General features: G+C 33.5%; 2 protein-coding genes across 6 annotated transcripts in view; one reads left to right on the top strand and one right to left on the bottom strand.

The window, feature by feature from the left end:
- LOC144838038 (phosphatidylserine synthase-like) overlaps positions 1 to 18,250 on the bottom strand; it is a 37,999-nt gene extending 19,749 nt beyond the window's left edge. For 3 of the 5 annotated variants that reach the window (XR_013611607.1, XM_078693393.1, XM_078693391.1), the window contains exons 1-7: positions 18,025 to 18,250; positions 13,531 to 13,625; positions 13,196 to 13,240; positions 10,838 to 10,956; positions 8,102 to 8,260; positions 5,514 to 5,665; positions 1,490 to 1,631 (exon numbers count right to left, since the gene is read on the bottom strand). Coding sequence is in view for 4 of the 5 variants with exons in the window: in XM_078693393.1 (XP_078549519.1) it covers positions 1,490 to 1,631; positions 5,514 to 5,665; positions 8,102 to 8,260; positions 10,838 to 10,956; positions 13,196 to 13,240; positions 13,531 to 13,625; positions 18,025 to 18,197 (885 nt within the window). In the remaining variant the exon portion in view is untranslated. The remainder of the gene's footprint in view (positions 1 to 1,489; positions 1,632 to 5,513; positions 5,666 to 8,101; positions 8,261 to 10,837; positions 10,957 to 13,195; positions 13,241 to 13,530; positions 13,626 to 18,024) is intronic. The other 2 variants (XM_078693390.1, XM_078693392.1) reach the window with 2 other exon arrangements.
- Positions 18,251 to 18,891: 641 nt separating this feature from the next.
- LOC144838041 (queuine tRNA-ribosyltransferase catalytic subunit 1-like) overlaps positions 18,892 to 26,827 on the top strand; it is a 31,306-nt gene continuing 23,370 nt past the window's right edge. Inside the window, exon 1 of the mRNA XM_078693397.1 lies at positions 18,892 to 19,152. Within this exon, the coding sequence (XP_078549523.1) occupies positions 18,898 to 19,152 (255 nt within the window). The 5' untranslated portion in view covers positions 18,892 to 18,897. The remainder of the gene's footprint in view (positions 19,153 to 26,827) is intronic.

The following is a 26,827-nucleotide window of genomic DNA, read 5'->3' as shown; positions in this document are numbered from 1 at the left end:
CTTTCAGTTTCTGAATGAGTAGTCCTCTTGGGATGTAGCTGGCTAAAGCAGCAGCATGAAAATGTGGACAAAGAACAAGAAAACATCACACAAAACCAGGCAGAGACAGGATTCCTAAAAACGAACCTAATCTCTATCTAGTATGTCTCCTATTGCATTGATTGTATAAAAAACATTTAGAATAAAATTTGTATAAACATTTAAAAAAATGCATATAAATACTATATAAAAATAATTAAAATATATTGCCTACGCTCACGCTAAGGTCAAATTTTCTTTCGCAAAATTTGTGAAAGGTCGCCGATTTTTTTTTGCAAAATTGAAAATTCTTTAGAAAATTTTAAAAACCATGAAAATAGGTAAATTTTTTGGTAAATACATTAAAATAAATATAATATGTTGTTGTCTTGTATTGTTTTTATCTTTATTCATTCAAAATTTGTGATTAAAATACAAATAAAACATGACCGCATTAAAATATGTTAGGCTTATCTGCAGCCTCACCGGCCTGACGCGATACCAGTCGCCTTAGGAGGCCTAATCAATGGTTGACTATGCCACAGCCGAGTCATGTATGATCGGCGTCAGGCCTCTATCAATTATCAGCATATGCAGCCTGCCTGGATAAAGTTTGTTATCACAAACAATATAAAATAATAAATAGTTTTCGTTTGTGTTTTATAATGCTTCTTATTCACTCGCGAAAACATCTTAACACACACCACACAAACAAACTACGATGTCGGAATGTCCATGCAGCATGTTTGTTATTGCGCGATATTTTCATCTATACACATGCGCAGTTTGATTGTTTTACTGCGCATGTCTATTCATAAAATAAATGAGCAGCTATAACTGAATAAAAATAGGTATATTTTGTAACAAATTTGCATTAAATTATCTATTCTTTAGCACACATACGTCATTAATTTCCAATAAAAGACTCTAACGTCATATAACAAAGTTTCTTGCACATTTACAGCTACAGGTCAATCTTATGACAAAGTTATACAATCTCATGTTGACCAGAATTAGAGATACGCTGCGAACAAAATTCGTGGAAAGAAAGAAGAATATAGATGGAAAAAAAAGACTGTGACAACAAGGGTTTATCCGCCAAGTGCAGATAACCAATTACTCAAATTGTAGGATATATAATAGGTTTGCCAATGCATAACACTATAACAGTGTATGCGTAAAAGTGTCAACGGGTCTGTAAATATCAAATATATCATTTTTAGAGTAATTTTATATCTCTGCTGCACAGGCTAAATATCATCATATCATTATTACTTTCTGTGTTCACTAACCATCAACTGCAACAATTTTCTTTTGGACAAACAAAATGAACCATATATAGTATATATCTGTATACACAGTGTCATATTTGCAGTATATTAACCACAGATGGATACATTAATTGGAAGATACAGGTTTGATTGCCACAAAAGATGAACATAATTTGATATCTGAAAGTAGTGACACATACCATTGTTACCAGAACCAAAATGTAGACAGCAATAATTCTCATGTAAGATGAATGAGGGTCAAGCCATCTCACATGGGTCCAACTTGCAGGAGTAAATTGTAAAACTGCACGTCGAATTTTACCAGAAGTTGATCGAATATCCCTGAAAGATTTTTAAAATATATTTCATTATATATATTAAAGTCGCTAAGAAATGAACAATAATGTGCATGCAGATGATAGTTAAAAAAGTATGTATGTGGTGAGGAGGCATCATTTGAGGCCTGCAGCCTCTTAGAAATTGTATTGATGATCTACGGTTCATCAAAAGGTGTGTTCCAATCCTCTCAATTGTGTTCATTTCCTTTAAAAAATCCAGAACAAATCATGCCCACTTGACCCTATTCCAAAAGAATGCTGTGATCAAATTGCCCCAGTCATTACTTGTATACAACTGCTTGTATGTAAATGGTGAGTTCACATTTCATTTAACAGTGTCAGGATTTTTAGCACATTTCAATGTTGTTAGTAAGCTGGTTGAGACTATGTATGTGACAAGATTGATATGTATGTGACAAGATTGATATGTAATAAAGACTAAAAGAACTACAAACATTTCATCTTTACACTGGTCCAAGAATCACAATATGTGAATTGAATCAGTAAAATAAAAGTAACTCATTTTTTTAAAGTTATACTAAAAGTTTAGATGTGATAAATGTATCAAGATAGAAGCTATAAAATTACACATAACTTAGGTATGAGCAACAAATATGAAAATTGGGCTGTGTGATAAACACTTCCTTATACCACATCCACCTACCTTTTATTATAACCAAGCTAGGCTAATATAAGCTTGGCCATATCAAGCCTAGCAGTGCTGTTTTGTTTACACTCCATCGCGGGCGAAGATCGCTGTGCACACTACGCTCGAATCACAAGTCGCCAAAACGGTAAACCCCTATTTGGTATCGGCTGCCATAAACAAGCTTATTAAATTTCTTTGGTACGTTTCTATCTAACGAACATTGTATACTTGCTTTGCTGCTTAATAAATTCTTGTTCAAAAATAAAATAAGATATTCTACGATAAATGACACGAACTATAAGTTTAATTTTCCCACTCTCTACACCTCTTGTGTAGGCAACGTACACGTAGCAACACACATAGTGAGGCTCGTGTGGTGGTAAAAACCAACATACCGAAAATAGTATAGTCCGCTGTTTTTGACGATCTGCATTTTTGGATCCTAGGGTCACAAACTTGACATGATTCCATGTTCAACGGTACGTTATGTTGTAGGAACAACAGGTTTTAGATTCCATTTTACACCTGATAATTATAAATTTAACGAGTTTTAGTGTGTTTCTCCGATCATAAGATGTGATAACACCATTTACTTGCCACCAATTGAATGTGGCAAGAAGGACAAAACAAGCAAACAAGTTAGACCATTACGTAAACATCATATTAAGAATTTGGAAAATGAATAACTAAGCATTTAGGCCATCGGGTGAAAATCGGAGCTAGTTAGCTGAAATATGCAAATCAACTGAAATATGCAAATTAATGGTAAAATATAGGGCACCTTTACAGGACCTGGATTCTTCATTATAGTTCGGCTGTTAATGTCCAAGACTCGTGTACATACAGGATTGAGATGGCCAGTGTGCGGAGTAACCAGTTTTATTTTCAGACTAATGTTTTTGTCTCTCCAACTAATGTTTAGCTTTGCGACAGCAATGATTGGTTATGGTGCTCTTGCAATTACTTCTGTTCTTGAGCCCTCTTCTTTGATGGTCGAACCAAGATATATGAACTGTCTCAAGCTCATGATTGAGATTGGCCTTTCGCTATTGGTCATGATCTTTGTTTATTCAGAACTGATTTCTATGCCACACCTGGAGGATATTACTGTCCAGGTTCATCGTCAGGGCAAGTTCCTCTTCACTATTGTCTACTCTATCAATGTTATCTGCAAAACGGAACTGACATTCCCTCAGAAAATGGTGTACCCTGGTGTTTTGCTTCATTCATGATGTGTTCGAAGAAAATAATTAAAGAATGTAGGCAAAAGTAGACAGCCTTGGGGTAAACTGATGTATGAAACCATTCGCCAACATATTCCTGAACCACTACATGTTGGTGACCATTGGCATAAGTGCTTGATGGTGTGGACCCGATTCTGTCTCTTGTTCATTGTTGCCCATAGTGCCTCATGCAAAACTCCGTCGAAGGTTATCTTTCATCTACAAAAGACTTAACCTTCTCCTGCAATCAGCAAGTGCAATAGGTAAAAAAAGTAAACTTAGTGGGAAGTATGCCTCTGAAATCAAAGAAGGAGCTGTTTTGGGCGTACTCATAGTGCCAACGCATCAATTCCCCCACTCCAGTGGTAGTTTGAACAATATCAACACAAAGGTGTCAACTTGAATCCGAAAGAATGGGGATATGTTCAAGCTAAGAATCACCTTGAACCCCTCCAAGCAGATTACCATCAGCTCCAGATTCTCATCTAAAGGTTATTCAATGCAATTGCAAAACTGACTGCAATACAAGGAACTTTAAGATTTATGTCGAGTCATAATCTAGTCAATAACTAGTTCATACATAAAGCTGGTCTGATTATAAGGTTTCACTGAAATGCATTTTTTTCTAATAAATCAGGTTTAAGAACAAACTTTTCGCTTTGAGAAAAATGGCAGCCATTTTAAACTATATTTACTATCTTGAATTTGTAAAAGTTGAACAATTTATTTTTATTATCTCCAACGATAGTTTCTTGCAAAATATGTTTAATGACTGTGATCGAACAAATATTTGGCAAAATCGGATGCTTTAATACTGATATTTGGGTTTAAAATTGAGAGAAAAAATGGCCATTTTAGTTATATGCAATTTTTTCAATGTTGTTGAGATTGGTCTTAGGAAGTACCTACAACAAAAATAAATATGTTCTAATTTTGTCTAGGTCAAACCGTAGTTTGACTGAACTATAGTGTGACAGTGTATTCAAATGAAGCAAATACAACCAAGGATTAAGAGACTACCTAAGATCAAACAATCATTATTATTGTAATAAAATTAAATTATCATTAATTATTTTAGGTAGCATAATTAGCCTAATAAAATTGTCCATTTTATCAGTTGTTTAATACCGAATGTTTAATAATACAAAAAAAGAAATATAATACAACAATTCAGCAACTTCCTAACCCATTGGAAATGGAATATTCCAAATATTAATCCTTGTCCGTCGTCGTTTATTAATGACAGTAGGGACATTTTTTGTCTTGAGTAGGGACTTTACGAAACACGACGGAAAGCCACAGGACGGTGCTCATGAATAATTTATGCATGAGCTTTAACAAAGTGGGCGGAGCTTAGCGTGAAATTCCGTCGTCGTAACTTTTTGAGGACGATAAAGTTGCCATTTTCCCGTTTATGGAGAACGACTAGAAATAATGTATATAACCTTAAATATACAGTTCAAATTACACTTAAACATGGAATTTTCAAAACTCTAAATAATATTTGATCTTCCAAATTAATTGCTTAAAGAAAAAAATTTTTTATTGGGTTAAAATGGCTGTGTTTAAAGCGGCGTTTGAATGCGAGGCCCCTAGCTAGGAAGGCTAGGCCTATGCTGTATCATCAGAGCCAGCGATTCAGAAGGGCCAGCCCCGCGCCAGGAGAGAGATACTGCAGGTCAACGTCTTCGCACAAATGTGCGTAACTAATAAAACAGCTATGTTGACTGTATATGATTTTACGCTCTAGCGAACACAGGATATTCGTCGTCCTCTCCTAACCGTCATGTTTCGTAAAGTCCCTATTGCGTGACAAATGACGCATCGGATATGGGTCGATTTATTCTGAGAGGCTGCTTAATTATCACAATCACAAAAATAATGTTTTTCATATAACACCAATTAAAAAGAAATATTAGTAATACAGTAGTAGACATATTTTTATTTTTGAGCACAACTAAAAACTAAATGAGGATATATAAAGGTTATTGTTATATTTTAATACAATACTTACTTTATACTTTCCCAATGGAATTCTGTAATTTCCAGTTTCTTACATATTGACATGCCAGCCCATATTCCCAGAGCATTGCAGAGAAAAATGTCCAGAAGTATTGAATCCCACCAACATTCAGCAAAATTGGGCAACAGATGTGCAAAAAATACCTGATGAGAAAATGTATTATTATTTATTCAGTCAAAAGATACATTTTACAAAATATAAAAAACAAACACAAAAAGAAAATATAACATCATAGTCACTAGCTGCCAGGAAAGCACAAAAGCAGCCTAAGCCACTGTCACCACTTAGGTGTGTACGTCCAACCAGTGACTAATTATTACAAATAATATAAATAATATAGATGATGATAAAGTTAATATCTTAAAAGAATAACTTAATTATATTAAGCCTTTAGTTTATATATGTAAATGCTAAATTAAATTATAAATAAACAACTATAAAATAAAATTATTTTTAATTTACATTAAAATATGTTTTAAATGTTAATTATAAATAAAGTACAAAGTAGTGTAATATTTCATCCCAATTTTTAATTAACTTAATCAATGGGTAAGTAATGTTCCCTTAGGTTACTTTTAAATATACTCCATTTTAATGTTGTATTACTAAAATGTAAAATTTAATCATTACTATTTCAAAGAGCTTTTTTCCCCTAATAATAAATAAATTCTCAAATTAAAGAAATGTGGCAGATAGGTAAACGCTGAAGTACGGTCTAGGCATAGATGTGAATTTTATTGCAACTTCATGCATCCCTGGATGTCGGTGAGAAACAAACAGCAGTCAGAAAACCGTTCTATGAGGAACTAGATGGTGTAGTATTCCCTAATAGAAAGTTTCTTATTTTTGGTGGAGACTTTACTGCTAAAATGTGATCCGGGTATAAAGATTTCACTGAATAGGAGAGAATACAGTCTAAACCAGCATTCCGCAATCTTTTTTGACCGCGACCCCATAATAATAATAATAATATTTATTCGGCAAAAGTTCATAAAAGTACATTTTACAATTCATCTTGCCAGGAGCAAGTAATGCATGAGCCCAAACAGAAAACTGCTCTTACTCCATCATTACTTATAAAATACAAAAATAACAAAACTAAGTAGCACAAATTAAGTCAAAACAAAACAAAACAAAGTTATAATGAGATACACCAATTAAAAATAAGCTGCATTGAATAAACAGTATAAACAATTACAACTTAATATTTTGAGATCAAATGTTTGGTGAGTTGGGCTTTAAAAGTCTGAAATTGTAGTTTAATTTCATTGGGAAGTTGCTCCCATAATCTAGGGAAAATAACAAACGATGAATTTAAAAATGTATTGGTCTTAGCCTTCCAATGTATTAACCGCCCTTCACACCTCTCACTTGATCTCACAAAAGGATGAGGGACAGAGGGTATGCATTATTTTAAAACCTAATGTGAGTCTTAAAATATTTAGGGTCTTTAACCTATATAAATATGAAGTGTCCCAATTTCCTTCTTTTCTGTACATAATTATTCTAGTGGCCTTTCTCTGAACCCTTTCAAGTCTATCCATATGAAATATTTCAGTAGGTGCCCACATACAACAACAGTAAGTCATAACAGGTAATATTAGTGCTTTGTAAAGATTTAGCATTGCCATCCAAGACATTGCTTTACTGCATCTTGAAACAAAACCAAGAAGTTTGCTTGCCTTACTACAAACATAATCTAGATGAGAGTGACATGTTAATTTACTGTTGATATAATTATACACCAAGTAGTTTGAATTCATGGACTCTTTCCCGTTGAATCAGAATTGATATCGTAAGCAAATATGATGGGATCTTTACACCGGGATAAACTCATTGCTGCACATTTAGATGCATTTAATGGTAGTTTATTTAAAACTGACGATTCATAAATCTTATTTAAATCACTCTATACAGTCTTCTAATTCATGAATAGGTCTTGAAATGGTATTGTCATCTGCAAATTGAAAAATTGAAGATTCTATACCATATTCAAGATCACTCACAATCACATACAATAGAAACAAAAGAGGGCCAAGAACTGACCCCTGGGGTACCCCAATGTGATATTTCAGCTCTATAGATAACTCTTTGTTTTCTATTTAAAAGAAAATCCTGAATCCATTTATTTAAACCTTTGTTTAAGCCAATATTGTTAAGACCCCATGATCCTATTTTGGGAATTCTCGCGACCCAACATAATAAAAATAATAAAACAAAACAAAATATAATTGATTTACGTAAATTTTTGTTTTACATTAGAGCAAGATTGGTACAAAAAAGATTTCACAAAAACGATTCACAAATTCTTTTTCATTTTTCATAGGTGCCATATCTAAATAAGGGTGAAATTCACATACCAAAATGGTAAAATTTGCATTTTTGGGGGGAAAATCACACCTGTTACCATGGCAACCATTATTTTTTTCCAAAAATATATCAGTTTTGTTATATTTACTGGGTTGGCTTTCTAATATGATATAAAGGTCTACTTTGAGTGTATAAGACATAGTAATAGTTGTGCTACTCTATCAAATATTTTACATTGCATAATTATATTCATACAAAGCAATTTTTACCTCTGTTATTTCCCATGTTACACTGATGACCCAGCATAGTCCGTAATGTCTTAACATCATGGCTTTCATGACCCATCCAAAGAAATGACAAACTACAAACCAGTCTATCTGATGATATAGTCGATCTAAGCTAAAATCAGAGCAGTTGGTTGCATAATCCTAACAAAAAACAAACAAAACTTCATAATTATATTAAATGAAATTATATTACAGTGGAATCTCCCAAAACCGACTGCCCAGAAAAGTTCAGCTCAGACTCACAGTGTTAAGGTAGAGTTATATAGCGGCTTACATATTTTGTGTCTGAACTAGGCCCCGGATTAGCGTTAGGCAGCTGTTACGCCTCTCCGGTGGCATTAATAACCATAGCATGAGGGTAGATTTAATAACAGTAATTAAGTGATGCATCAGTGATTTTAACCTTAACCAATGAAAATAGTAATTGTAGTCATAAACAAACAGATGATAGAATGAAGATCCATGAACAATAGGCGGGAGATATATTAAGTTAAATTAAGTGCCTCATGATAATGATGTGTCATTGTTTTTTATATAACACCTAAATAAATTCCTGTCATTTGATTGGATGAATGTGGGTCACATGGAGTGCAATAGTACGCACTATTAAACGATCGTTTAATAGTACTTTTTTTCGTGTATGAAAAAAAAAATGTTTTCGCATTTGGAAAATATTTTGTTTTATACTATTGTTTTTGAAAAACAATATTTTGTAGTTTCGCAGCGATTTAATGTTATGATGACTGGTTTTTCGCGATGGAAGTACATTTCTGGAGAGATATATGTACTAATTTAGATCAAAAAGGCATTTAAATTAGCTTGAGATTGTAGGATTTTGATTAATTAATGGGAACATCTCTACAAGACGTGGAATCATTGGAAAAACCATAATTAGCCTAGATAAGGGATGGAAAGATGTGGTACTCTGTGCTTTGGCCTGTATTATCTGTATGTTCAACAACGATACAAGTGTATTTTTAGCATACGACGTACCGTCGTACATAATTTTGTAGGCCTAGGCCGGCACTACTGCACTTTCACACCTCTTGAGCATACCCAATTTAAAAACATTCACCCGCTGTGCAGCGGTGACGGTGAGTGACTGTGAAGTCTTAGGACACGATTTTCATGTGGTACGGAAGCCATCAGACAAACATCCAGCCAAGCGTAAAAAACTAGCGTATGTTATAGGGAATTTTTCTTATTAAATTGATAACTGTATGAATGCTGTATGATTAAAAACAATTTGACCAATTGTTTTGATCATATAAAATACGACAATTTTTTGTCAGTGATTTAGGCATTGCTCTCATTCATTCATTTGGCTAAATAAAAAAATTGGACTTTAGCCATTTTGGCTATAGATACACTGATTTGACTAAAAAAAATATTTTGACTTTCGCCAAATGGCTAAACAAAATGAAATATTAGTGCTACCCCAGAATACGGGACCATCCCGCACCATGCCAGACGGTTGGTAACTATGACTATGAGAGAAAATGGTAAAATGTAAAAAAATATATATTGTGTTAAAAAACCGTGTGGGAATTGTTTCTTTCCATTAAATATTATTTTTTGTAAGTACACTTTTTTTTTTATAATTGCAGCATTTAAATTCATAATTATAATCAAAAATATTATAAGAGAAGTGATATAAAATACATAGCAAGAATTGTATCAAAATGCTTGGTAAATTGTATATCAATGTCAATCAATGACAATATTGTGTATATGTATGTTATAGGAAATAAATAAAGGCCTCAGAAAGTTTATTCAAAATGATGTTTTATGGGAAGGGGAATTTATTCAAAGGAGGCGTTTATTCAAAGGGGGCGTTTATTCGAATAAATACAGTAATTACTTCAATAGTATAATGTTAACATGTTATAATTTTATTTTCCTTTTGATTATTCTAACCGTAAGTTGCACTCTAAATTGAAATACAGAATAAAGTTTAGGCCAAGAAACAGCGCATAAATACAACGGCAACCCTGACCAAAGGACACCTACATAGAATGTGTTTCGGCCACTGAATAGCAAATTTAAAGTTTCTTAAATTTCTTTGGTACATTTCTCCCTAACGTACTTGCTTTGTATAGCTGCTTCATAAATACTTACTACTTATTAAACTGTTTAATAAATCAGTAAAATTGATGTTTTGAAGCAAATATTCTACGAGAATGCCTTATGTGCGGGAAAGACTAGTTCAGAAAATAGAACAGTCTACTGTGGGGGTATCCAATCATTAACACTAATACATGCACACAGTAATTTAGTATAAGTAAGGAAAATGGTCAATTATTTTTTTCAATGCTTGGTACGTCTTGTTGGCCTTTTTGCACGACTTCCACGCAAAGTCAAATAAAACAATGTGGTCTATCAATAATAATAACTGAATTGCATATCAAAATAAAGAGTACATGCAACAAAAATTACTCGGACACCACCTATTATGGCCGCCACATGATCATGTTTTGAAAATGTGTATGTGAGTTATTTAGCATGCATATTTTGACTAACTGGCTTTTGTACCTCATTTTTAACTTGCGTTTTCTTTAATATAGATTAAAAATATATATAAACCCTTAAACAAGCTGTTTCCAGACATATAGTTTTTATTCACATGGGTACATAAGAAATATATTTTTAACTTCTAAGACACATTGAAATTTCATGAATGTGTTTGAATTGCTGTAACAAAAATCCGCTGGTACTTACTTTTTCGAATGGCTTGTATGTTTGTAGATCAGGAAAAACAAATCGAATCATTTTCATCACTGCAGTATAGTTTTGGAACAGCATGAAGACAAGTAGTAATAAATACATCACACTCACTCCTTTGTGAAGCAAAAGAATCAATTAAATTATTATTACTGCTATAAACTACTGTATCATTCTAACCAATAAAATAAAAAATCTCCAATTACAAAATGGCGAGAATAATTTTGAAAGCATCTAGATATACAGCTAAAGAAGTATTATATGGAGGTCTAGGTTGGTATACAATTGCTGGTTAAAATTAATTACTATACAATCAATTAAAAAATGTTGGTGATGGAAGGTGGCCTCGGTTACTACTTTTTGCACATACAGTATTACACTATTATACATAATGAAAATAAAATAAAATGGAAAGTCATATTAAGAAAAATTTAAACCATAAATGTTGTATTAATTACTCAAATGGTCTTTCTTCTGATATTAAACTCCTTAATTGTGCAAACATGATAATGAACGGTTTGAAAGAGCCAGTAATCAATCTTTCCTCAGATATAAAAACAATCCCTCTTTTGAAACATACCTATGTCATAGGTCTCAAGCTCCCAAAAATGTGCGGGTTTGCAATGCAGATTCCGTCAGTTCTTTAAAAAATGGGGGTTCCAACCGTGGAAAAGTGTTGTTTTATTTATATAAATTATGTTTCTCTATATTGTTTTATTACACAAGCCATACAATTGAGATATGATTTCTCCATGGCCGGCTATACTACAATTTACAGCTATTAGCTGGAGGCACCGATTTGGTGAATTAACAAGGTGTCGCAATCTTACGAATACGATAACGAAAACGGATACGTCACGCACACGTATTCATTTTCGTAAGCCAGTAAAAATCTGTTTTGCACGGCAACGAAATATTGAGGGCGTCGTCCAAAATATGACTGCGGTAAATTTGAGCGAAGCGCAGGTACGTGTTGCTTGGTGCTTGGCTGCCTAGGCCTAGCGTAACATCAAAGCGAGTGAAGACTTTAAAAACTGCTATTTATCAAAATTTACCTGGCAGTGGCATTTTAGTAAATTACTTTAGTAAATTACTTTCAATAAATCTATAATTATATTATAATCATGAATCATTCCAGATTCAAATGCAAAATAGATCAAAAACTATACTCGTTTTGTTGTTACGAATATGACTGGTAATATTCGTCAACATGAATACGCTTTACGAAATATGAAATGGGGATCAGCTCAAAAGTTTCACAAATGTGTGACGTATCCGTTTTCGTTATCGTATTTGTAAGGTTGCGAAACCTCCCTATTATAGACAATGCAATTTCATTCATATCATACGACACCATAAGTACAGCCACATACCCATCTTCACAAAATACTCTAGCACACTATAGCCTTGTTCAACGAATTGAAATGCTGTACTGTACTGAGCGGCAGAGCCTATTGAAATACTGAGCCAATTGTCAACTTAAAGTGATTCACAAAAAGAGACATTTTAATGTATAAAAACGAGTTTAACTTGTACCGTATCTAAATAATAAAAATAATATGTTGGCCAATCAACCAGGATTTGTTAAGCAATTGCTTGTGACTATACAATAATTTTCCAACCCCAATCTCCAAATGTAGATTTTAGTAGACTGCTGTGCAGTCACGATACATGGTACATTCAAATCAAAACAATTTTTCAAGTGGCCCATACAATGTAACAATGTAACTGCACATCAAGGGTTTCGTTGAACTAATTCACATTGCTGAAATTAATTTTTAATAACGATACAATAAATTAATAACAATAATAATATAATATATTTTTTATTCCCCTGCACCAATAGTAACACATTGACTTTAATAAGGTTATTCATAAACTACAAATCCCCCAACCCTGCTCATTACCGTACTATTGCAGTTGTGTGCTTTTTTACTTGCTTTGGATATTGTCTTATACAAATATACAACGTTGTTAATTGAATAACAACATTTTAGGCAGTGACAACAAATAAAATCCATCAAGTCCATCACCTGAGCTATTTGTACTATTTAAAAATGTGTTTAGTAAAAATTGAGTCTGGACTAGTAACTATTTTAGCCCAACTAGACCATGGTCTAGCATATTATTTCAACTTTTACAGCACTACAGTAAGTCTTTGAGCCATAGCTGGATGTTCAGCGCACCAGGTTACTACCGTAAGTATTGACCAATCAGAAACAGCCTTTCGTCACATCTATAGAGGGCGCATAACAAAATGAGGGCTCTATGTGTGCATAGTTTAAATAGTTTAGTTTAAATATTTATTTCGAGCATATTACTTGAAAAGAACAATCAAAGTTCATTGAAGCTTACCAAATACAATTCTCCATATGGCCGGATGTGGTCTTGTAAATGGTCCTGAAAAAAGTTCAAAATAACTAATTAATTTATTAATATTCAGAAAATGTTTCTATTTTGTCCCATTGTTTTTGTCAGTATACATATTACATTTGTTTATATATATTTAAAATAAATAATACTTGCACACAGTTGGTAGATGATCGACTTTCAATCATTTGGATTACAGCTTGTAAATATTATACACTGTTGTTATTTCTATGACAGAACCATAACCATTTACCTTTATCATGAACCTATAAATGAAGGTCCATGGTAAGTAAGTAATATTTATTGCTTATTCTACTTACCATTAGGAAATGCTAAGAGACTGATTAGCAGAAAGAAAAATGCCACACAACAAAGTCCATTCCAAATATTCTGTTCTGAATTTTCTTCACTGGTTCTGTATAAAACATACATAGGCTACACGTAATGTACCTTACATACTTAAGTCTAAGGTACAGGTATGAATTTTAAATAAAATATCTGGTTAAATGAACATTAACAAATATGTGTAACAAATATTATGACAAAAAAACAATTTTCCCTTAAAATGGCCAAAAACTACTACAGTATAAAATCCAGATATACTTTTTTCAGTAGGTTAACCAACTAGATGGTTCTCGAATATGCAAATTCAAATGTACGCAATACTTAGTTGGGTCTATAATATAGAAATAAATAGACTAAAATTAGCACCCTGGGAATTACTTCCGAAAGAGAAACTAGTCATAAAATGAGTCCAGAATAAAATTTGGAACTATTTTATGGCCATGTTTGTATACATGAAAGTTTTTCGTAAAAAATTATGGGAAGTAGGACTTTTGATCTAAAACCTTGCTTTTAAATGGTGTCCATGAAAAATCACAATCATGTCCAGGGATGCAGGACTGACGCGTAGTCGCTGCTTGCTGGAGACCTCCATACCATTGGGGGTGATACGAGTTCAAGTTTATTCAAATAAATACAATCCTAATAATTAATACATTTAATTTAAACATCTTTTGAAACTAACTTCCGCGACAGAGTGGGCCGTTTCGGCCCAAGAAGGAAGACGTTTTAGACAGCTTGCTATATGGGCAGACATCCCGGTCCTAACGGGACACAAATAGCCTACAGTTATTCCTGCCAGCTTACTCAATAAAACTCAGCTATTGGGATTTCACTCGATTTAAAAAAAAATTTCTTATCATCAGATCTCCCTTTTATAATACTATTCCCCACAATATATTCCGATGCTTTGGCATATATTTAATTTGATCTTTATTAATTTGCAGTATAATTTTTATTTTTTAACTACTGTACCTTCACACACGCAATCCGATTCGAAAATGAACAAAAAACTAAAATGGCTATAGCCACTAACGGCCAACTTAGTTGAAACCATATACAGTAGTTTCAAGGTGAACTTATCGTTCCGGAAATTACTTTGACCGCGTACAATTGAAATTGAGTTGAAAATCTACCGATGAAATCAGAAATGTTGTTTTAAAACTCTTTATAATATCTTCCTAAGATAGAAATATGGCAATGACAATATCGTAATAGTGAAAACCAATGTTATCAAATTTAAATTTCGCAGTACATCTGAGATAGATCAGATAGGTATCCAAGGCAGAGAATTGTCCAGAAGTTTTTCCATTGTGCTCGCCTATCTCAGAATTAAACCATAATTTATATATAGATGTGCGATTTAAACAATTTATGCAATTTTAAGTGGTGAGAATTTATTACGCAAATCATTTTCCTTAACAAAATTAATTAACAGGAAAATAATGTAGATGAAGTAGGTATATGAATATGGTGTAATCCTTAAAGATGTATTGTCCCCCAAAATCATGAAAAATAAAGATTTTTAAAATCGAACTTTGAATAGGCCATTTTGCAGTTTTAATGAAGTTGTTCACTTCCATAAGGAAAAAAACGGGGGAAAAAATTATTTCACCTATAAAAAGACAAAATAAACAGTTAAATTACCCAAAAACTCATTGTCTTCCAGACAATTTGACCATTTTTTGCTTTAAATTACATTTTTCTCAGATAAAAATTTTTTTTTCAGACCCAATTTTTTGTGAGAGTGAATAACTATTATGTGACATTAAAATAACATATTCAACAAAAAAATTAAAAAAAATATTTTTTTAGGGGGACAATATATCTTTAAGCGAAGGTAAATGTTATGCATGATTTAAAATAGGGCAAGAAATATTTTTGCGCAATTTTAATTACATTTTATTCTTTCACCTGCATTTTTTATAAATGCATACAGATTTCAATGAGCTTTGGTTATATCAAATACTAAAAATACCATGCGCAATTTGAATAGTTGATTCAATCTGCGCAAGAAAATTTCAAATTGCATTTGTTCAAATCATGCATAACAGAAATACATTCAAATTTTCTGCGCAATTTGAATATTGATTCAATTTGCGCAGAAAATCCTCATCATTTTTAAATTTAATTGTACAAATCGCGCATAACAGAAATAAATTTAACTTTATTAACAACTATAAGAGACAATTTCAACGGTATGGAAGTTACCATCTCCAGCGAGCAGCGACCACGTGTCAGTCCTGCATCCCCGGACATTCAGATTTTTTTTTTTCAAAAACAGATTATTTCAGCCTGTATTACAATCTTCAAAACATTTTTAGAAAACCCTGTGACTATTTAGAATTAGGTTATCATTTTTAATAAACGATTTAGGTTGAAAAAATGATTTGCACATTTGTAGAATTTCATTTGCACATTTTACGTCAAAACTAATGGACTCATAAAGTAGATTTTTTGCGATGCACCTGTGACGTCATAGCATATATATGGCAACGACTGTACGGTGAGCGCGTGCGGCTATAGCCTTAATCTCGCGATTGTTCTGAAATCATATGTACATCCCTAATACGTTGTAAAAATATGGTCCTTGGTCAAGTTTAACAAAAACCTTTAAACAAATTTATTGCTTTGATAAATTCGATATTTAAAGTCTTGTGAACGTTATACATTTTTAAAGCAAAGCGACTCCATACTCTACATAGGCATAGTTGGACAAAAAGATGGCTGGTGTGCACGCCACGTGACTTTCTACCCACCCCGGCCTGGGTAGTTGGGTTTGGAGACTAGACTAGGCCTCTACTGCAGTTTCGCACCACACTGTTATATCTTCGATTTCTCATCATAAATTTTTTTTCACACCCACATCATACAATTTTGGGCCATTATGTAACATGTTCACATGATTTAGCCACTGTTAAAGTACCCTTTTCACAATAAAAAATGCCTTGAATACTTTGATCTAACTGGGGCCATTTCAGAATCAGAAAATTGCCAGAAAACAATGTATGTTTTATTTTCTGTTTATATTTTAAACTATAGAGAGTGGTTTTAAAGAACCATATGCTGTACATACATTTCAAAACGGCGAGGAGATGAGTTCGTACATATAACATTTTATTTTTTTTAAACAATGCTATTCACAAATCATAAACCATAGGCACATTTCAATTTATGGCGCAAGTTTTGAAAATCCACAAAAAGAAAATCCTAATAAAATAGTAATAATAATCAGTAGGGAGAAAAATGGCAAAAGGTTTCCTACTTTCTAGGAATTTTTTATCAGTATAATATTTGTAACATGACCACAGTGCTGATTTTATCATTTTTCCTCTAACGCCAGTTGAAAAAAGTGCCTTTCAAAAGTAAAAATAAATATTTTGTTGTTTGTATACATGTGTAATCGGATTTTATAACACTGCCCTTTATAGTTTCTACATTTTGGGGAAAATGAAGCATACATGATGCGGTCGCGTTTATACACTTAACACGCTGCGTTGCGTATCGTTCTCACGCAGATAGGCTCAACACAGGCGTAGTAGTGCGTACTGCTTAGGGCATATCTGATTGATCCATTGCAGCCGCCATCTTGTTGGTTCCCTCTCCATGGAGAATCACTTTTTGAACTGCGATAACATTATAGTTTGCCATCCAGCCTTCGGCTATATATCACTGGTTGACAGCAAGTTCAGGGTCGGACTGCTATAAGCGGTCTATAATTTGTGACGTAGCAAGTAGTCTTTATTAATAGACCACTGCTATACCGCGGTCTAACCTGCAAACGGTCTTTAAAATTAAAGCCTACTTGAAGGAGTCTTAAAACAGTCTTAAACCTCCCTTTTTGTTGCTTTTACGTATTATTTATCGTCAAAGACAACCAATTGAACAAGTTTTAAGTGTTAAATCAAATAATAACAGTGATTTTATTCTTATATAGGCCTAGAATAGATTTTCTTGCATAGAAATGTACGTACTGTTATGATTGTGAATTGAACAAGCGTGACGAACATTACCTTATTTGGTATTCTACGCGCAAAGTACGCCCTCAATTTGTTACTTTATGCGGTCTTATCTAAGACTGTTTTATAGCAATGTGGTCTAACAGGGGTGGCTTTAGTAAGACCGTCTATCTGATAAAGCCGGCTTTAATCGGGGAGTTAAGACCATCAGTTAAGACTGTTTTATAGCAATCCGCTCCTCTGTATCGTCATGAATGCGTTCTGCTTGTCATTCGTTTAAAATGTTTTGAAAAGTATTGTTATTTTAAAAAATTTACTTCGTAAGTGGTCGAATCGTAATGTTACATGTTACATAATATTATGTTTTGTTAAAAATGAAAATTTAGGTGAGAAATCGAAGATATAACAGTGTGGTGCGAAACTGCAGTAGCGGCCCTCTTGTGCTACTGTACTTTTGGATAGACTAGGCCTAGAGGGCCTAGGCTAGGCCTCTACAGTACCGCGTAGGCCTACCGAGTAAATGCGAAAAACACAGTTGCGAAAAAAGCACCAAATAACAGAGTAAGCGTATGAGGCTTGTAAAAAAAGTCGAGAGTTATATCATCCACTTCTTGTTCATTTATAAGACGAAAATGATCACTAATCTCTGATGATGTTCGTCTGTGTCCCGTCCTAGATCGACCCATCCTGTGTTTTTTTTTTCAAAGAACGAAACTTGTAAACACACACAAGAATCTCCTGTTCGCGTTTCGTGTGTAATGTTCGCATGCCGCCCATTCAAAACCAGCGAGATGTAATAAGAACACTAGAGGGCGTACTCCAGGCTATATAAAATCTTTGTTCAAAACCAAAGAATGTATATTATGTATATATAATGTATGTATATATAGCCGAAGGCTAGATCGCAGTTCAAAAGTGATTCTCCATGGAGAGGGAACCAACAAGATGGCGGCTACAATCGACTCGACCAATCAGATATGCCCTACGCAGTACGCACTACTACGCCTGTGTTGAGCCTATACGCAACGCAGCGCGTTAAGCGTATAAACGCGAACGCATTCTATTTGATCCTCGTATACAAAAAATGCTAGATTACCAAGAAATTATTCATTCTATTGCGATTAACAATAATTATATTCAATTTTATAAAAACTTCACTGTGCTTTGACAAGAATATGTGTTGTAATTTATATGGTTTTTATGTATTATATTAGATTATTATTTTTTATATTAAATAATGTTTTTGAACCCATTTACAGCCGCCATCTTGTTGGTTCCCCTACTGTTGAAATCGCTTTTCAGTCTGGAGTGCGCCCTCTAGCCTTCGGTTTACAGCTCACTTTACTGAATAAAAAAACAACTTAGAGGGCGCTACCTACATTAAAAATGGCAGCCCCCATTAGTTCATTGGTGTCCAAACCGACACGCGTTTCCAAATGTTTATCTCTTCAAATTCTAGCTGAATGTAGCACAACTAAAGCGAGAACATGTAAACTATCTCTTCCACATCAAACTGTTGATACACCTGTATTTATGCCCGTAGGAACTCAAGGAACAATGAAAGGTTTAACGGTGGGCCAGCTTGAGGAACTCGATTGTCAAATTATTCTTGGAAACACATATCATCTGGGGATGAGACCGGTGTGTGTATTTGTTAAAGATGTATTGTCCCTTTGACTAATTCCAAAAAAATAAAAAATAACAGATTTCGAAAAAAGGTGGGTCATTTTGAAGTATCATAATAGTTATTAACTATCACCAAAAATTTGTCGAAAAAAAAATCATTTAACTGAAATACAGACGTTTTTTTGTTTAAAAAATAACTTTGACTTCCAGTCAAAGTTTTCGATCAAAAATACCCCATAATGAAACGCGCTTGTTTGGCTACTCTGTATGCATAATCATAAAACTTCCTCATGATCTGTGTGAAAATACCTTCTCAACCGTGACGAGTTGTAAACAATCTTAATTAGCATATGCATAATGCGTACTCGTGGTTTGAAATCTTTGTTTACTTTCGCTCGCGACGATTTTCCAGACGAAATGTAATCAAACTAATTTACCTGTTAATTACGTAAACTTGTTGCTTTTGGCTCGAATTTTCGACTTAAAGTGAATAACTTTAATATTACTTTGATATGGCCAATTTAAATTTAGAATATTTTGACCTTCATTTTTTTGTGTTTCAAGGGACAATACATCTTTAAGGAAGTGAACATTAAAATAATTGTGGTTTTAGGCCTAGGCATAAATCATTTCAATAATATTATTGCAGTGCAATCAAATATCCCACGAAAGTTTTCGAATGTTGATATTTTTTTAGTCTGTTTGTTTTATTATTATTTAGGCCTAGGCCCTAGGCCTTTTCTTCCAGTATATAGAATAGGGCTTAGGCCTAGGCCTGGTATAGTAGGAGCGGTCAGTCTAATTACCGAAAACAACCGAAAATAATCGAAAACAACCATAAACAACCAAAAACAACCGAAAATAAAGTAATCTAAATACCGAAAACAAATTCTGTATAATATTTTTTTTAATGTTGCCCTCTATTGATGGGTGTTTCTAAAGCTAAGAACATAACTATAACAGAGAGAAAACCGCGCGCGCAAAAGCCAAGGAAGACCCTACGAAATGGTAACGTGCACAAAATACAACTAAAAATCGTACAATCAATGATAACATCGCATTTACTTACAGAATCTATGAAAATATTTTAATTTTAATCTTTCGATTTTTGATCCAGAAACGAACGCATTTATACTTAAAACCAGCTCACGATAAAGGATTCACAATAAAATCTATTCAGTAAAATTACCGTAGTCGAGTAAATAACGTTTTTTCCCTTAATCACTTCAGTATTAACTTAAGTGACGAAAACTGGGGACGAAAACGCAAAGTTAGGTAAAATCATGCTTTGTTTTTGAAAAGACTAAAAACGAAATGTGTTTATAGATTTTGTAAGTAAATGTAGTCTACGGTGTATTTCATTCGGAATTTGTACGATTGTTAGTTGTATTTTGTGCACACTACCATTTCGTAGGGTCTTCCTTGGCTTTTGCGCGCGCGGTTTTCTCTCTCTGTGCGTATGGTCTTAGCTTTAGAAACACCCATCAATAACAAAAATATTATACAAATTTGTTTTCGGTATTTAGATTTTTAGGTTATATGCATGATATGCATATAACCTCTTGATTCTGTCAGGATCTTTATTTATTTATTTATTTATTTATTTATTTATTCTTTCCTTAGCACTATTTTGTCCGTGAATTATCTTGGCATCAGTTTCATCTAGCTAAGTCAATTTTTCAGAGTATATTCCTTATGGCCAGGAATCGATGTGGTTATGTTTTCACGGTGCGCAATCATAAATTATGCGGTCTACGCGCGATTTAATGAAATCACGTTTGTAATCATATCTTCACAAGCATGAATCACTTTTAAGCAAAATTTGGTACTCATAAATTTCAGGTCGTATTTCATCATATGGCAATATAATTACGTGCGTAGCGCATATAACGCATGCGTACGCGCGCTTAAAAGTTTTAAAATTGTCAAAATTTATTTTCGATGAAATTAGAGTACGTTTCAGGCAATTTTAAGCGTTTAAAAAATTGCCACGAGTGCGCAGAATTTTGCACGCGCACTGCGCGTTAAACGTTAATGGGCACTCTTTTTGCCCGATTTCTGTTTTACAACCTTTCTTTAATAATATCATCATATTTGATTCACTTTTCAACTCGAAATTGCGTTATACAAGCACGTCAAAAGTGACAGGCTACGCACGTATAAGTTAACAAAATAGTGAAAATATGCTAAATTTTAAAATTAATATATATCGTCAGAATGCTGGGGAACACCTATTTTTTATTTCATTTTCTTGAAGTGTATGTATCATATGTATGATTTATTATCAAATTAAGAGAACAAAAGTTGATTAAGTCATCATTAATTGCATATTGAATTAAAAAAAATTAATTTCGACAATCAAACAAATTATGACATTTTCTTAGGCCGAAATAACAAACTTAACATTAACTTTCTTTCTTAAGAATTTCATATATTAAAGTTAAACGTATATAGTTTGACAGTGCATCATTTTTTAAAATTTTTAAAGATGTCATCATAGTAATAAATTATAATTCATTGCGGTATGTAATAATCTATCTGCACCAAAGTGGCTACTGAATAGTAAATACACGGAGGAATCTTTCTACATGTTTTAGTAAGTTGTGTATGGCTCGGTGGTCTGTGCTCGTGTCTATAGCATTCAAGGTACCGAGATCGAGCCTCACCTTGGGTAACGAAACGAAATAAGATTTTTTTTTATTATTTGTATTGTTTGTTCAATTTTATTTCTTAGTGTATAGATTATACACATGATTTATAATGAAATCTAGATAAAAAGAAACTTATGTCTTTATTATTATGTAACAATTGTGGTTTATGACATTATACGCAGAGGGATCTTTGATCGGATTGCGATACCGGCTATTGTATTTGCGTTAGCAAGATCCTAGCATATATTATAAATAATTAAAGATTCTGAGAAAATCAATCAATCAATATATCTTTTAAAAATCAATTATCTTTATTTTAATCAATGCATATAACCTATAATTCGTCATAGTGACGAATTAAATCTAGTTTTATTTTGTTTTCGGTTTGTCTTCAGTTTGTTTTCGGTTGTTTACGGTTGTTTTCGGTTATTTTCGGTAATTAGACTGACCCAGTAGGAGGCCTCTAGTAGTAGGCTTCCTAAAGTGTGATGCAGTTTTTCTGCTTTACTGGGAGTATAATGATCCATCTAACTAGCCTCTAGGCCTAGTCTAGGTAGGCCTCCACAGTGGACCTACTCAACCTTGTTTTCTTTGAAACACAGACACAACTAGGCCTAGTTAGTAGTAGAGGTTGGAAATTCATATTCAAATTCACATAAAATTCATGATGAATTAAAATGGCACCTCCATGATGAAGCGCGGATAGTTTTCAAGGTTATATCGATCATCATCTATTATAGACTATTTTTTTAATTTTATTATTTTTTTAAAAATTGTAATGCGTCTGTCTATGCTTTATGCTTAGGGACTACAAAGACAAGCCACTTTGGCTTCTAGTCCAGATCGCTATGTCAAAAAAAGTGCCTTCGTGTGCAGATCATGGGGAAAGTGTAAACATTGTGTTTTATGAATATTTGAATCATGCTGGTTATAAAAACCCATGTTGTCAAATTTCTAAAATTCATCTTTGACCTCTGACCTCAATAACTCCGTAACTAACAGTTGGAAAACTTTAGGGCTCAAATTAATCTGAAAATTTTTCGAACCATTTCACAAAAACAACCATTAGTTTAAACAGCCAATAGTTTTTGAGATTATAGAAATGTGTACTACCAGTACAGGTCAAAGGTCAATAAAAATATTTTGGGTCATTTTCTTGAAAAAGTTCTTATTAGACTGAATAGAAACATATACCTTCAGATTAATATGAGCCCTATTTAAAGTTTGTCCAACTGTTAGTTACTGAGTTATATGATATGTAGGTCAAAGGTTAAAAATGGCAAAAATCATACTTCCGGCCATTTTTTGACAAACTTTTCCATTAGAACAAATATTAATATGCATCTCCCAAATAGTTTGACACTAAAATTATTTAATTTAATCTAAGCGTTGCAAAGATATGACCATTTTGTTTTCAATGGGTCAGACATTCAAATTGAGGTCAGAGGTCAAAGATGAATTTTAGAAATTTTACAACATGGGTTTATATAACCAGCATGATTCAAATATTCATAAAACACAATGTTTACACTTTCCCCATGATCTGCACACGAAAATACATAGGGATCTGGACTATTCTGTGTGTCTTGATCATAAACAATGTAAACTGTCTGTTGATGTTGAATAAATTTTGTTACAATATGTAAATTTATGTAAGGGCAAAATTCGGTAAATCATGCGTTACTTACTCTATGGTATATAAAGGTACTGATTTTAACCATCCTGTTAATTAAGTTGGGTTTTCCCCTAGTAGGGTGCTTTCTAATGGATGTCAATGCTGAAATATAACTGCACACAATAATATGGGGATTTACCTATCTCAGGGCGATTCCAAGGGAGTGGTCCACGGGGTCCGGGCCCCCTAAATTTTAAATGTGCCCTTTTTTTAGAGGTTCATTTCAATATTTTAATCGTGTGACATATTTGTGTATGTTAGTATACACAGACTGAGTAGACTACACGAACGGCAAAAATAGAAATTTCCGACGATGTGCGAGTCGTGTGTCATTGCTGTCCAATCAAAGAGCATCATGAGGTGACATAACAATTTCTAGTTAAACTTCTAAAAATAGATTGTTTCACATACTACAGAGGAGGGCACATATCAAACTTTTTGCGCGCTGTTTTTGACATCGCTTTTTCTCAAGATGCCTCGTAAGGAGAGAGAAAGAAAACACAAACAAAAATATTTGGCACAACAAGCCAAACATTGTATCACATTAGATGGCTGGTTTCGTAATAATAATGATGCTCAGCTACATACCTCTGGCAGTCCAGTGATGATCATAGCAATAATGATGAAGTTCAGCGACAGTACAATATGTGAAATTTGTATTTGTAATTTTCTATAACCCCCCCCCCCCGGTGAAACCCATAGCCAATCATTTTTTCATAGTTCGGGTGAACCCTCTTTTCACAACGAACCCCATTAATGATTAATTCATTAAAATGTTATCTTGGTTAGTCTTTGATAGTAATATACACATATATTCAACTCCTTATAGAATTTGTTTGAAAAAATAACCCCAAGCTTATATTTGGAATTTCAGAATTTCATTTAAAAATTGCAAATTAATGTTAGCTATTTTAACAAATTAGTTAGTTTTTACTTTCTTGTTTTTACCGTATGGCTCGCTTTGTTTACGTTTACACTTGGCTTAGACGTTTATCTTAGAATTTGAATAAATGAATCCATAATCAACTAAAATTGCTATTGTGGTTTTTGTTTAAATATTCCTAATACACAGAAATCAATCAAACAACAATATACTTTAATTAAACATGTTAAAAAGGAAATTGTCAGAACTCGCGTTGCTCGATATACTCGGTAACTTTCTATTTATAGCCTACTGAAAAAGGCTCCGGCTAACTTAACAATCAAAACGGTTCTCAAAATACTTGATGTCCCATTTTCGCTATTTGACGTGGACGTGTGATGGTATCTACAATATATAAAATAATCTCTATTCAAACTTTAGGGCGTCTGGTACTTGTGCTCTCATTACCCATTTAGTATTTATTCGGCATTAATTGTGAGCGGTATGTCACTCATCTATGCTGTCCCCACTTCTAGGCCCTCCGTAGGGCCTATTGCAATTTTTAGCACCTTTCGGGGTCCCCACATCTATACGCAGCGGGGTAGACACCCATTTTTATTGACTTTAGGTAACCTTTTTTTACACCATCTTATAGTTAGTTCATCTAACCAAATGTCTCTGAGCTGCCGGTCTATTGCCATTTGATTTTGTATCACATTCCATGCATTGATTCCCCCCATTTCAAAGATTGAATTATTGACAAGAAACTTTTCAGGTGCCTGCTTACAGGAGGTAAAAACAATTACAAAAAATCCTCTTCAATAGGTTGTAAGCAGTTACGTCAAGAGGTACTTAATTGAAAACAATTAGGCATACTAATTAAGTGGAGTTAGTTAATTGAACTTTTGGTACCCATTTTCATACCCAACTTTATTTTGGCTAGGATTTATAAATATATACTGTCCCGCATACCTGGCTCAGCCTATATATTGTGCCAGTTTTGCTGTACATTTCATTTCAAAACCTGAGCTGCACTGACGAGATCTAATAAGATCGAAACAGTACTGTCTGCAGATTGGATATATATATATGTATTTTTAGTTCTGTAATGCAATGTGTAAATATTTATTTATGTGCCTTTTCCCAATGTGTGCGGACATTTGTTTCACATAATTTATGAAGCGTGATGTGTACTATCCACTACCAAATTGCTGCACTAATCATGTTTTTAAAGACAATTCCTGTGAGTTTTTTCCTAGGCTGTATAAATGGTGGTTTAACGCTTCACTGCACAACAAAGGCCCAGGGACCAGAGGTGGGCTTTCGCCACCACACTCAAAGTTCAACAATAACCGTGTGAAGTAAAGGCCTAGGCTGTTTCCAGATATATGGAAAACGGCCAACATCTGCCCAATATTCAAAGGAGGTGCTCGGAATAATGTAAAGAACTACTACAGACCAGTATCACTCCTTTGTACTATTTCCAAATTATTTGACAGAATGATTTATAATCATATATCTCAGCATGTTTCTCCCTTTTTGAGCGAGTCTCAACACGGCTTTACTCCGGGGAGATCATGTCAAACTAATCTGGTTACTTTATTAAGCACAGCATATTCTTCTATAGACAACAAACATCAATGTGATGTTGTTTATACAGATTTCTCGCGTGCTTTTGACGGGGTGTTACATGAGTTCCTTCTCGACAAGTTGAACAGATTTGGTATCATTGGCAAACTAAACCAGCTACTATCATCTTACGTGAGTGGAAGGCAGCAGAGAGTTCTTGTTGAGGGTCAATTGTCAAATTGGTTACCTATTCTTTCTGGTGTTCCGCAGGGCTCAGTGTTTGGTCCTTTATTATTTAACATAATTATCAACGATTTTACCACAAGTCCTTAATTTTCCAAGTTTCTTTTATTTGCGGATGATATTAAATTATATCGTATTATTTCTTCAAACGACGATGCAGTATTACTTCAGGAGGATTTGGATGGTCTAGTGCAGTGGTCTAATTCTTGGAGTATGAAACTCAATGCCTCCAAATGTAAGTCAATGACTATTAATCTTAAATCAAAACCCATTTCGTTTATTTATCAAATTAATAATCAGAACTTGGACAAAGTCCAATACCATAAGGATCTGGGAATATTCTTTGATTCCAAACTTTTATTTTCCAAGCATATTTACCACATTGTTAGTAAGAGTAATAGAATGGTTGGCTTCATTTGGAGGCACTGTAGGGGAATTAGCTACCCTAAACCCCTTGTTAGAATTAAGAGGTTATTAGAGTTATTTTTAATTCAATTTCTGATATTCATGCCACAAGGCTTCAACGTGTTCAAAACAAGTTTGTTAGGTTTCTTTGTAAACGTTTTGATGTTGTTAATTGTCTTGAACCTCTTTAGTTTAGGAGAAGTGTGTCTGATTTAATGTTTCTTTATAAGAGTGTCAATTGTTTGTTTAGTTGCGACTGTTGCTCTCTTTTCAGTTTACATGCTC

Source organism: Antedon bifida, chromosome 3 (assembly GCF_963402885.1).
Source record: "Antedon bifida chromosome 3, ecAntBifi1.1, whole genome shotgun sequence".
NCBI classification, from domain to species: domain Eukaryota; kingdom Metazoa; phylum Echinodermata; class Crinoidea; order Comatulida; family Antedonidae; genus Antedon; species Antedon bifida.
The sequence above is the reverse complement of the archived record's forward strand: the minus strand, read 5'-3'. Positions and strand labels throughout refer to the sequence as shown.